The following is a 14197-nucleotide window of genomic DNA, read 5'->3' on the forward strand; positions in this document are numbered from 1 at the left end:
CATTGTTAATTGAATTAATAGACAAGTCATAGACTGGGACAAATTTTGCAATACACATATCTGATAATAGACTCATATCTCAAACATACAAAGAATTCTTTGAAAAGTTTAAAAATTATTTGTATTTACTTGTGCATCTATGTGCCTCTGCATGTGTATAGACATACATGTGTGTCTAGGTTTGCAGAGAGGATAGAAGAGGGCATTAGATTCCTTGGAGTTTGAGTTACAGACAGTAGTGAGACTACTGACATGGGTGCTGGGATCTGAACTTTGGTCCTCACCAATAGACAAGTCATCCAGACAAAAACTAAAAAGAGAAATGCTGGAGATGAATATCATAAATCAAATGAACCTAACAGAGTATTTCACCCCCACACAAAGAATATAGTTTCTTCTCAGCAGCTCATGGAACTTTCTCCACAATTGACCACATACTTGGATACAAAGAAAGTCTCAACAGATACAAGAAAAGTGAAGTAACACCGTGCATCCTATCTGACTGCCATGGATTACAGTTGGATATCAACAACAACAGGAAGTATACAAACTCATGGACACCAACTCACCACTGAATGAAAAATGGGTCAAGACAGATATTAAGAAAGAAATAATGAAAATGAAAACACAACATACCCAAACCTATGGGACACAATGAAGGCAGCTGTAAGAGGAAAGTTCACAGCACTAAGTGCCTACATTAAAAGTTGGAGAGATCTCATATTAGTAACTTAGTGGCACAGCTGAAAGCTCTAGAACAAGAAGAATTAACACCCCAAAAGAACAGACAGCAAGAAATAATCAACCTCAGGAATGAAATCAAAACAAACAATAAAAACAATACAAAAAAATCTTGAAATGAAGAGTTGGTTCTTAGAGAAAATAGAAGATTGAAAAATCATTAGTCAAATTAACTAAAAGATGGAGAAAGAAGATCCAAATATACAGAATATATTGTTATGGAGAGACAAAGGGAAACTAAAATAGGAGGATCAAATAGGGATACGGATTCAAGAGAAGAGTAAAAGGAGGGAATACACGGGAGGAATAATCAACATCAAAGGTCATTTAAAAATCATATGGAAACCTACTACTGTGCCTAAAATATGTTCATATATAAAAGGAATCTAAATGGAGTCACCAAATAATAAGGAGGACAATGTTCCAACTAGACATTTTATGCCACCATGTAAAACCTCCAGTGCCAGGAATGGGTTACATCTTGTTGAGTTGTTGGCTAAAGGGCCCCATGAAAAGCCACAAGCGCCGGGCGGTGGTGGCGCACGCCTTTAATCCCAGCACTCGGGAGGCAGAGCCAGGCGGATCTCTGTGAGTTCGAGGCCAGCCTGGGCTACCAAGTGAGTTCCAGGAAAGGCGCAAAGCTACACAGAGAAACCCTGTCTCGAAAAACCAAAAAAAAAAAAAAAAAAAAAAAAGAAAAGCCACAAGCATCACAGGCTATCACCAAAGGCATTGGTTACTCTCCACAAACTGCTGGTAAGGCCCTTCAATGAAGACAACATTTAATATATCTCATTAAACACAGAGAAGTCAAGCTGGTACCTAACTAGAAGCTTCATACCTATGATTAGTGTTCATGGTACTAGAAGGTACTCTGCATGCATGCTGCCGGAGGAGATAGTTAATTATCAACCCTGCTACAAATCCTGTGATATACAACAGTGATCTGTCTGCAAGACATACTGGCACAACACTGCCACAAATATTATGGAAGTAATCAACCACTTTTTGAATGGATTTAAGGCCCACTCTATGAGATAGAAGTCACACTTGACACTGATAAAGTGGTGAAGAACTTGAGACTATATATGCTATGGCCTAGGGGAAAATTAAATACTATTATTTTGCTAAAGGAACATAGCAATAAAATGACTTTCAATGACATTCTTCTATATACACGTGTTAGTGCCTCACTACTATAGACACTTCCAGGAGTAGATATGGAAACACACACACACACACACACAGAGAGAGAGAGAGAGAGAGAGAGAGAGAGAGAGAGAGAGACAGAGAGACAGAGAGACAGAGAGACAGAGAGACAGAGAGACAGAGAGAGAGACAGAGAGACAGAGAGACAGAGAGACAGAGAGAGAGAGAGCCTGCTCAGGCAGGGTAGGTCTCATACCCAGGAAGAGTCAGCAAACACAAAACAAACTCAATGGTATTTTTGTAGATTTTTTGTCTTATTTTGTTTTGTTTGGGCATTTTGTCTTATTGTTCCTTTGTATATTTTGGTTTCTGTTTTTGTGGGGGAGTATTGTGTGTTTGTTGTTTGTTTTTAGGGGGAACATAAAGTTGGAAGAATAGAGTGCTAGGGAGTATCTGGGAAGAATTGGAGGGAGGGGAAACTTGATCAAAATATATTTTGTTTTTTTCAGTAAAAAAGAAAAACAATACAGGTTCTTACTATGTAGCTGAGGCTCACCCCAAATTCATGATTTTCCTGTCTCAGAATCCCAAGTGCTAGGGTTCAGAAGTGAACCACCTGGTGGCCTTCAGATTTACCACAGTCCTTCTTCCTCTCTTTTACCTCTCTCTGTGTGCTGGAGATTGAACCCAGAGCCTTGTGCATGCTTGGCTTGACAAGGTGCAGGTTTGACAATTGGAGAAGAAAAAGGAACCTAAGGTTTGACATGATCTCCCACCCAATGACTTGCCTTTGGCTGGCTTCTCTGCCTTCCTCTGTGGCCTGTCTATGTCTCCTGCCTAGTCACAAAGACAAAGCGATCTTGTTAACCTCAAATCAGATCAGTCATTTTCTAGCAAAACCTTCACAGTTACTCAGAGTAAAAACTAAATCCTTCACTAAATTAAAAAGGTTTTAATTTGCCGGGTGGTGGTGGCTCATGCCTTTAATCTCAGCACTTGGGAGACAGAGGCAGGCAGATCTCTGTGAGCTCAAGGCCAGCCTGTTCTGCAGAGCGAGTTCCAGGACAGGCTTCAAAGCTACACAGAGAAACTCTGTCTTGAAAGACTAAAAAAAAAAAAAAAAAAAAAAAAGTTTTAATTATGCGTAGTTATTATGCATTTGTGTATGTGGGTATAGGTGCCCTCAGAGAGCAGAGACATTGAATCCCCTGGAGTTGGAGTTCCAGGTTGTTCTGAGTGCTGAGGTTGGTGATGGGAACTGAACTTGGGTTTTCCACAAAAGCAGTATATACTTTTAATCATTGAGCTACCTATCTAGCCCCAAACCCTATTAACTTTGGTTGTGTTATCTACCAGATAATATTTAGAAATAGAAACATCCTTTATGACAAAGATTCAAATTCTCTTTCTTTCTCTCTCTCTTTTTTGTTTTTCACTTTTGGTTTTTGAGACAGGGTTTCTCTGTGTAGCCCTGTTTGTCTTGGAACTCACTCTATAGACCAGGTTGGCCTTGAATTCACAGTGATATCCCTGCCTCTGCCTCCGGAGTGCTAGGATTAAGGGTGTACATCACCACCATCCTGTTAAAATTCATTTTTATTAAGTAGGGCAAAATAGTCATATTCTTTGAAAAAAATTGACACAAAGTCTCTCTATACCTCCTTACCTAGCTTGGAACTTGATATCTATATCAGATTGGCCTGAAACTCACAAAGATCTTCCAGCCTTTGCCTAAGTGCTTAGATTAAAGGTGTTGCATCATCATTCCTGGCCACTTTTTTAAAAAGTTTTTTTAAAAATGCATTCCAAATGTATTTTTAATTGACACAAAAATCCTATTTTCTCTTACATCCTCTGATCACTGTTTAGGATAAAATAAGTCTCACTGTAATAAATAATACACACTACTTCTGAGGACATAGTAGTGAAGTTGTAGGTATGTTTTGTTATATTATGAACAACTGATCCTGCAACCTAAGTATCTGGAAACTATGGTTAATTGCCAGTTGAACTAGAATTGCAGAGTAAGAACAGTACTGTAGTGGTAGAGCACTTGCCCAGTGTATTCAAGGCTTTAGGTTCAATGTTCAGATACACTTACACACACACATACACACACACATATACACACACACACACACACACACACACACACACACACACACACACATGCATACATTAAAACATAAAGGAACATGAAGTCTTCTCAAAAAGTAACTTTATTTTTTGTAACCATCAGAGATAGATTACATTTTTATACTTACCTGCTGTTGTAATTTCAATGTGGTAGAAAATGTTTCCAGTATAATAAATTTTAAGAGAACCATGTACAGAAGCACTATCCGAATAATTTTCTACTCCAAAAGGTTCTATTATTTCTGTGAGAACCGAGGTATGAAATCCCAAAGGACGATTGGTATGTACTAGCAATTTTCTGATGTAAGCATTTCCATTTTTACTAAAAGCAAAATGACAAACATATAAAATGGATATCCCAATGGCTTAAATAAGCAGGCATATTAACATATAGTTTACAAATAAAATATACCAATACTAGGATTGATGATAGGAATTTACCAGCTAACAAATGACTATTTGGCAAACGGTTGTTCAAAGTTTCTAGACACCAACAAAATGGCCTATACAACATATGTTTTCACACTTAAAATGGGAAAAAATAACTATCATCCATCCATCTATCTGTCTACTATCTTACCTACCTATTATTACTTATCTATCATCTATCTATCTACCATCTATGTACCATCTATCGACCATCTACCTATTTATCATCTATCATTATCTATCTATCTATTATCTATCTATTTATTATCTATCATCTGCATATCTATCTATCATCTCTTTTGTGTGGAGATCAAACCTAGAACATCATGACTGTTAGGCCAATGCTATACCTCTGATCCACATCCCCAGCCTATAAATATCTTTAGATGTCAGAATTCCACAGAGATGATATTTGAATGGAAATAGCTGCATATTCACTACTGCTGTGATTGTAAATTAAGACAAGTTTCCTAGAAAGCAATTTGACACTTTGCATTCGAATGAAAAAAATAAAAAATGAAGAGACATGACTGCTCCTAGGTATGGTGGAGGAGATTTAGTGTAGCTAAGAAGGAGAAAATAATCAGAGGCATCTGGAAGGGTCCAGACTGAACATGGCCAAAAAAGAGAGAGTGGAGAGTGAGAAGAGAAGAAAGAGGGAGCAAACAGAGTAAGGTAGAGAGGTCTTATAATCCCAACACTGAGGAGATGGGTTCACACACACACACACACACACACACACACACACACACACACACACACGAGAGAGAGAGAGAGAGAGAGAGAGAGAGAGAGAGAGAGAGAGAGAGAGAGAGAGAGAGAGAGAGAGAAAGAGAGTGTAGGGGGTAGATGGCAAGTAAGCACAGAAAGAGCAACACATCATATATCATCAGGGGACTGGAAATTTAAAATAACAAAACCTTAAACACTAACAATGTCAAATGTTGCTAAGAATGTATGAAAGAAATTCTAATTCATTGCTGATGGGAATGTAAAAAGGTATGGTGAGTTAGGCATTTTCTTTTAATTTCAAACATATTCTTACCATATGCAATATTCCTAGGTATTTACCTAAGTGAACTGAAAAGATATGTTTATCAAAGCCTACATGTGGATACTGCTAGCATTTTGTTCATCAGGAGCAGCTGGAATGTCTTCCAGTTGGTGAATAGGTTGGGGCTGGGGAGATGCTCAGCATTTAAGACCACCAGCTGCTCTTCCAGAGGACCTGGTTTGATTCCCAACACCCACATGGCAGTTCATAAACATCTGTAACTTCAGTTCCTGGAGATTCAATGCCCTCTTCTGGCCTCCATGGGCACTGCATGCACATAGTGCACAGATAGATGCATGTATAGGCAAAAAACCCATGCATAAAACAATAAAAATAAATTAAAACAATGGGTGAATACTATATAACGTTTTCAAACACACAATGGAATACTAGTCATCACTAAATAATTATCAAGTCATTAGAAATTAATAGGTATCTTTTAATTTTTTGAAAATATAATGAAAACATTTCCCATTTCCTTTTCCTCTCACATCAGCTCCTCTCTCATCTTTCTCCCTTTCAAATTCATTACCTCTTTTCCTCTATTTGTTGTATATTTATAATCTGCTTAGTACATTTAGTATGTACATGATGTCAAGACTGACAACTTGCTATTGGATAACCAACTGAGGGGTTCATGCCTGAGGAAGGTGATTTTCCCACCTCTCTAGTTGCCTCTAGTTCTTTATTTATTAGTGGGGCCCTATGAAATTTCCCCTTCTATGTTAGCATGTCTAGTGATGTAATAATTGTTCAGGTCTTGTTTAAGCCAGGTAATAGGAATCTTGCAGGCATATTTCAAGAGGCAGAAGCAAATCTCAAAGGGGTGAGTAACTTCAATTGTGTGGCATTCTAGAAATGGTAAAACTAAGGAGACAGCAACAACAACAACAACAAAGATGTTGCCAGGAGCTGGGAAGGCAAGGGTTAATAGATGAGCCACAGCGGAATGTTAGTACACCAAGACTATTATGTCTGTGCTTTAATGCTGCCAGACATTTGTTCCAACGCTGAGAATGGATATCAAGAGTGAAGCCTGGTGGGGGCATTGTGGTACATGCCTGTTACGCTGGCACTCAGGAGGATGAGGCAGGAGGATTGAGGGTTTGAGGCCAGCTTTGGGCTACAGAGCAATTTCTCTCTCAAAAAAAAAAAGTGAACCCTGCCACAAATGATGAACTCTGGGTGAAATTATGTCCATATAGGTTATCAGTTGGAGCAACTGTACAACTCTGGGGCCACGTGTGGACAGTGTGGAAAATGAGAGTAGTGGTGGAGTCCATGAGAACTTTCTGTTCTTCTCAACTGTGTTGTAAAGCTCCAATAAATTAACAAAAACCACGGTTCATTAATTTTTAAGAAGTTAAGCTCTTTGTGTCTGAAGTCAATGGCCAGAGCCAGCAGCCAACTCAATTACCAAAGCTGTCCTCCAACCTCTCTCATTTGGAGTCTTTAAGTGTCAAGAATTGCTTTAGGTGAGCACATTCTGTGTAGTTCAAGGGGAAGAGAGAAACAACCATTTAAAAAAGAAAGGGGGCCGGGCGGTGGTGGCGCACGCCTTTAATCCCAGCACTCGGGAGGCAGAGCCAGGCGGATCTCTGAGAGTTCGAGGCCAGCCTGGTCTCCAAAGCGAGTTCCAGGAAAGGCGCAAAGCTACACAGAGAAACCCTGTCTCGAAAAACCAAAAAAAAAAAAAAAAAAAAAAAAAAAGAAAGGGGACTCGGGCATTAAAGGATGGGCTTACATTTAGGGGTCAGTGTGTTCTGGAGGTAGAGTGGAATAACTATTGAGTGGGCCAACACTGGATAAAGTTGACTGTCATCAGTGTGAATGGGTGCATTGGAGGCTCCCATGCAATAACTGCTCTCTCTCTCCAGCTCCTTCTATCTTCTGCACCTCACATCAATGAAATTGCTTTCACCCAGGTCACTCTACTCCAGAGTGCCTCCAAATCCAAAGTGACTTCTTGGTCCTTATTTTAGCTACTCCAAGCACTGAAAAGCTTTTGGAAGCATTTCTTTTTTTAAAGAATTATTTATTATCTATACAGAAGAGGGTGCCAGATCTCATTACAGATGGTTGTGAGACACCATGTGGGTGCTGGGAATTGAACTCAGGACCTCTGTAAGAGCAGTTGGTGCTCTTAACCTCTGAGCCATCTCTGAAGCCCCGGAAGCACTTCTTTTTCTGGATTTAGAGGCCTCCTTTTTATAGGCTTTTCTTCCCCTGACTGCTCATCTTCAGCCTTCACTCCAGGGTCCAATCTCTGTTCCTGGAATGCCTCTTCTGTATTTACACAATCTCCTGCAGTAGAGCTACCCATACATATGTGAACAACTGCCACATGCTGGGTAACTGATCTTTCCTGCACAATGAATTCATACACCCAACTGTCCATGTTGTCTTCATCTCATCTTTTAAATACCCACCAGACATTTGGAACTGCATATGTCTAATGTGAAATTTACTGTTATCCTGCTGAATGTCCATGCTCTTCATCTCAGAAAATGACAACATTCACTTGAGCTGCAGACCAAACGCCTACACGACTATTTTTGAAAATGGACTTATTAGGATGCTTAGTATGTGTGATGTGTGTGTGACTATGCCACCTGTGTGTAAATCTCAGAGGATAACTTTTGGGAGTGGGTTCTCTCTATCCCTTGCGGGTTACAGAGATCAAGTGCAAGTCATTAGGCTTGTACAGCAAGTGTTTTACTGGCTGCACCATCTTGTCTGCCACCTACATGGCTCTTGACTCCTCATAACTATCATAGTCCACCAGGGCCTCCCGTCTCCCAGACGCACCTGTTTCAGCACCATTCATTCTCTTCTCCCAGGTTCTAAGGCGTCAGACGCCTTTTACTCTTATCTTGTTTCACCCTTTCCATTACAGTCAGAGTGAATTTTCAAAAAATGTGAATGTTTCATTCTCCAACATAACATTTTACAATGGTTTCTGATGACATCCTCATGTAGCCTATACTGTCTGTCTTAGTTATGGTTTTTATTTCTGTGACAAAACACTATGGCCAAAAGGCCAGTTGGAGAGAAAAGGGTTTGTTTGGCTTACACTTCCATATTGCTGTTCATCATTGGGGGAAGTCATGATGGGATCTCAAATAGGGAAAGATCCTGGAGATGGGAGCTGGTGCAGAGGTCATGGAGGGCTGCTGCTTACTGGCTTGCTTCCCCTGGCTTGCTCAGCCTGCTTTCTTATAGAACTGAGGACCACCAGCCCAGGGATGGTACCACCTACAATGGGCTGGGCCCTCCCCCATCAATCACTAATTGAGAAAAAGTCTTATTGCATTAGACCTATATATGAAATATTCCTAAAAGGGCAGAAGTAAAAAATACTACTCCCCTCAAATATATTCACAATAATTGATTGTATAATAGTTTTATTCCCAAGACATAGAGTAAATTTCAATCAATTTCCAAAAGCAAAATTTCAAAGCACAGAAAATTACTATCCTAAGAATTTTCTAGAAGACAATATTTATGAGGTTTTATAATCTTGATAACAGACCATAAAATATTTCAAGGGCAAATATATGTGAAAAATTTTAACTTCAATTTTGAACACAGATCTATAATTCTAAATGTTAGCAAATGAGTCCATAAGTGTATGATAATTAACACAAAATAACCAAGATAACATCATTACATCTACACTATAACTCATAATATTCATCAAAACAAAATGGGAAAATTGGGCAGATTAGCTCAACATATGCTTTAAAAAATTAAAAGCCCAAATAACCAAATCTTTGGCAACTGTGAGCTGCCTCCTGCATGACGTGGAACTAGTAATTAGACTTGGGCCCTCTGCAACAGCAGTGGGAGCTCTTAATTACTGAGCCATCTCTCCAGCTTCATCTACATTTTTGGAGGGGGCAGGGTCTCTCCATGAAAATAGAGATTATGAATGGACTAGACTGATTGGCCAGTGAGCCTCTGGGATTCTCCTGCCACTGCCTTCCAGAGCTGGGATCTCAGGTACACCATTGCATGCCTGTTTTTTTACATGACTGCTGGAGACCTCACCTCGGACTCTCATACTTGTTCAGCAAGTTTCTTACTCACTGATCCATTTCTCCAATCAGCACATCACAAATCTCCTAACAAGAAAAAGCTTTTTAAAGGGTCAAAAACAGTAGAAAGATCACATCATGGTGAAATGTTTAAACTATTCTTTTAAAAATCAGGAGAAACAAGGAAGCCAGATAGTTTCTACTTAAGGTGCTTATTATTAGACCTGCAGACTGTAATAGGAAAAAGCTATAATATGCTAAGAAAGTTAAGAAAGAAGCAGAAATTATTTGCAGGTGATGTGATTATTTACTTAGAAGTATATCTATGCCTACTAGGAAAATCTAAAGGAATATGTAGAAAAAGCACCAGAATTATTAAAAGAATTTAGCAAATACAAGATTACCATACAAAGGGATATGAGATTTCGCTTTTATTTCAATTACAGGAAAAGAAAATATTAACTTGTCTCTTCCCTTATAGCCATTAGACAGACATACTTTGAATATTATTTGTGGCCACTGAGACTCATGCTGAGACTTTATCCTCCACAGAGCAGTGCTGTAGAGTGGAGTCCAGTGGAGATGAGATGGCTTTTCTTGTTGTCAACTTGACTACATCTGTAATCAACTAAAACACAAGTGACTGTGTACACCAGTGAGGGATTTTTTCTTAACTAAATAATTTGAAGTGAGAAGACTCACTTTTAATCTGGATCTTTTGAGGTGGGAAGATACACTTTTAATCAGGGGTACACCTTCTGTTTGCAGTCTTTAAAAACAACATGGAAGAGAAATATTTTAGCTTTTTGCCTGCTTGCTCTTGCTCTCATTGGCAAGTCCATTCCTTCCTGGCATTAGAGCATACTTATTTGAAATTCTGGAATATACTGAAGACCAGCTGAGACATCCAGCCTCGTGGGCTGAAACAACTATTGGATTATTGAACCTTCCATTAGTCGATTGTGGGACTAGCTGGACCACAGCCTGTAAGACGTTCTATTACCCATTCTATAAGTCCTGTTCCTCTAGAGAACACTGACTAATACAGGAGGTGTTTGCATCATGGGAGTACAGCCCTATCTAAGGAATAGAATGGTTAGGAAGAGACATCAGTTTTCTGTTTCTTGAACATCCAGTTGTCCTTCAATCTACCTTCCACCATCAAGTAAGGCCACTGCCCTGACCACAGTTAGACATCTTAACCTGGATATTCTAGTGGCTGGAATCAAAAGCCCAGGTAAACCCCCTTTCTCTATAAATCACCCAGTTTTAAGTGTTTTTAATAGCAATAGAAAATGAAATAAGCCAGAACTAACCTGAAATAAAGTGGGATTAGCAACTGGAGGGAAACACCAAACACCAGGATCATTTCCATCATGGAAGAAGAGCATGGGGAAAGGAAACAGTGCTGACCATGACACAAGAAAGTAAGCATCAGCCTAAACTGTTACAAATGCCAAAGGCCAAGTCTGTGCCAACATGTGAGTCTGGAAAGGCTACAGCACTTGGGCAAAGGGACTTTGTACTCAGTGAAAGCTCCATGGGTTTCCTTTGCAGGTTCATGACAAAGACTGGGGCAAGACAGTGACTAGAGACACTGGCAGCACAGTCAACCTGGGGAGAATCAGAGAATAGGAAGAAGCAGGCTACTGCATCACCTGATTCTCTGAACTTTGTTTCATGGAAAGCAAAACCAGTAATCCACAGAGTATTGGGTATCAGAAACTTGCACACAGGCTTCAAAAAGTCAGTCAGTGCTGTCTGAGGATTCTCTCTCCAACTCTGCCTTCCTCCTCCCCCTGCCCTTCTTCCCTAGAAAGAGGAAGCTGTAAGTGATGGTGTAAGAAAATGAAGACAGTCCCCTGGAGTGCACAGGCTAGTACACTTTACAGAAGAGGGAAGTGTAACACAATTCTTCACCCACTAAAGAGTATCAGGAATGTGTCTTGTTTCTAAATTTCTAAGGGAATTAAGTAGAATTAGCCACCAGCAAGATGGCCCAGTAGTTGAATCTCTGTGGGTTGTCCTCTGATCCCACATGTGGTACACACACACACACACACACACCCTCAATGAGAGAATAAAAATTTCAAAACAAAAGAAAAATAATTACATGGAATGATTAAGGCTCTTGAGAAAGATAAATAAATTCTACTCACAAACTAATTACAGACATAAAGCAGAATTTAGTTGCTTCAAGATATAATTTCTGTTAAAAGACTTTTTTCTCCCTTATGGAAACCTGACAAACTGAATCCCATAGTCACACAGATAATCAAAAGCCAAGGAAATCCAGTAAGAGGCAGATGCAGGGAGATCTCAGGGAGTTCAGGCCAGCCTGTTCAACATAGAAAGTTTTAGGTCAGCAAAGACTATGTAGTGAGAATCTGTCTCAAATATATTTTGTCATGAAAGACATTAAAAAACTTATTAAAATAAAAAAATCCTCAAAAAAAGTAGGTTAAAGTTTTAGATTTGAAAACCAGTATGTATTCTAAGTGTGAATAAATCATCAATTACCTGTAGTTTATCACTTTCCCAATGTGAATATTATTGAACGTCCTTTTGTATAGCTTGCTGTTAGGTTCACTCAGCGGTACATATGCAAAGAAAATCATTTCATTGGGGGAGAGATACTGTGGAGCTAGTGCAGTATCAAATCCCAAATCAGGTGGCTGAAATTGGAGGAAAGGAAATATTGTATGTTGAATGTCTTTTGCTTCAATTATAATGCAATTCAAACAGCAAACTTGTTTCCCATTCATATCAAAATAATTCTGCTTTGCTTATTGATTGGAGCAATATACCTATATGCTCTTTGGATATATCTGAATATCTATATATGTGAAAGAAAAAACTCAGTTTTCTGCAGTGGAGGAAAAGGAAGTCTGATAATTAAGACACAGTTTGAGGTTCCCGTGCCCTTTGTAGGAGGCTGAGGTGTTGAGTTTGGAGGTGCAGATTTTAGAGTTGGGTCATCTATGGTGACACCATCCTGAACACAGAAGATCTTGTCATAATGGGGTTCTTCCTGGGAGTTTTTACTGGGTCCAATAAAGAGTCTCTCCTTTGAGCACTGCTGCTCTGAGTCTCAAGGTCTGTGCCTTGAGCCTCCTAGTTCTGGTCTCTGCTAGTATATTCTATTCCTTGGACTTACATAACTTACAGACTGTCCCTTAAGGCAACATTTTCCTAGATTTCTGACATCTAATTCTTTCATCCTGAACTGTCCAGTTCTGGGACATTTTAGTTGGTGAAAATAGAGATGAATACTAGCTTCAAAATGGTAGTTGGAGTTGATCCTGTTGCTTAGGAGACAAAGTGTGTGTGTGTGTGTGTGTGTGTGTGTGTGTGTGTGTGTGTGTGTGTGTGTGTGTGTGTGTGTGTGTGTTTTCATGCTTGTAGAGACTGTAGTCTGTTTTGGGTTATATCCATCAAGTGCTGCCTCCAATAAGCATTTTCTGTCATGCTTTCCTCCCAGTGTTTGAATTTAGGGTACTCACCAAGAATGAAAGGGATAGGGAAATAGGGTGGCTAAAAGGAATCAACTGCCTCAGTGAAAAATCTGATTCTAATATCCCAACATAATTTGGGTAATTATTTATTCTGTGTGCCTTGCTTACCTCCCTAAGTAAATGAGGACAAATAGTTGTTATAAAATGAAGAGTCCACAGCAATGTCTGACACAGTAAGAGTTAATGATTGCTTTTTTCCAGAGAGGATGCATGTATCATTTGTAGAGAGAAAGAAATAAAGCTGTTGAATCAGTGTTCTTCAAATTTGTCCTGAGTATAAGAATTTCTATAGTTTCTCCATCGTAACAATTTCAACTTTCACTTAAGGGAACTAAGCTACTTTCTGCAAAACTGTGATGTTAGTGAAATTTGACACGGCTGCTTTTTTAGGTTACGTCTAGCAGACTGCTCACATCATCTACTGTGCATATTTGCAGAATCCAGACCCAAGGATCAGAGAACATGTTGGCAATCCCTCTCATGGAATTCCTCTCTTTCCTTTGTGTGCATGTCTCAGACAGAGGATGCTAGAGCACCTTCCTCTCCACCTGTAGCCTTGGCCTGGTATACAGATTGATCTTTTAACTATTGTATATTTTAATATATTTATTCTTATCATATGCGTATGATTACTTTGCTTGTATGCTAGTTTACTTTATAGTGCTGATCATAAGGAACTTGGGAGGAAATGGTTTATTTCAGATTATAGCTTATAGTCCACTAGGAAGGAAAATTAGGGAATGGACTTGTCAGGAACCTAGAGGCAGGAAATGAAGCAGAGGACATAAAAGAATGCTTCTTGCTGTGACTACCCACATTAATCAGTTATCAAGAAAACGCCTCAAAGACATTGCTCCAAGCCAGTCTGATGTAACCAATTCCTCAAATGACATTATTCTTCCCAGATGTCTCTGGGTTTATGTCAAGTTGACAAAACCCAACCAGCACAGCTTGCATATATGTGCCACATATGTGTACTTACTGCTCTTAGAGGTAATAAATGTGTATTGGATATTCTGGAGCTATAGTTATGAATGATTGAGTCACCATGTGGGTTCTGAGCACCAAATTCTGGTCCTCTGGAAGAGTGGCAAATGCTCTTAGGCACAGAGTTACCTCTCTAGGCTTGGACTGAC

General features: G+C 39.3%; 1 protein-coding gene across 1 annotated transcript in view; it reads right to left on the reverse strand.

Moving 5' to 3' along the window:
• Positions 1-14197, reverse strand: part of LOC128110627 (cation channel sperm-associated auxiliary subunit beta-like) — a 150901-nt gene that overhangs the window by 38916 nt on the left and 97788 nt on the right. Inside the window, exons 16-17 of the mRNA XM_052738259.1 lie at positions 12067-12221; positions 4155-4348 (exon numbers count right to left, since the gene is read on the reverse strand). Of these exons, the coding sequence (XP_052594219.1) occupies positions 4155-4348; positions 12067-12221 (349 nt within the window). The remainder of the gene's footprint in view (positions 1-4154; positions 4349-12066; positions 12222-14197) is intronic.

This window comes from Peromyscus californicus, unplaced genomic scaffold, assembly GCF_007827085.1.
Source record: "Peromyscus californicus insignis strain IS unplaced genomic scaffold, ASM782708v3 Scaffold_15__1_contigs__length_86483966, whole genome shotgun sequence".
Lineage (NCBI taxonomy): Eukaryota > Metazoa > Chordata > Mammalia > Rodentia > Cricetidae > Peromyscus > Peromyscus californicus.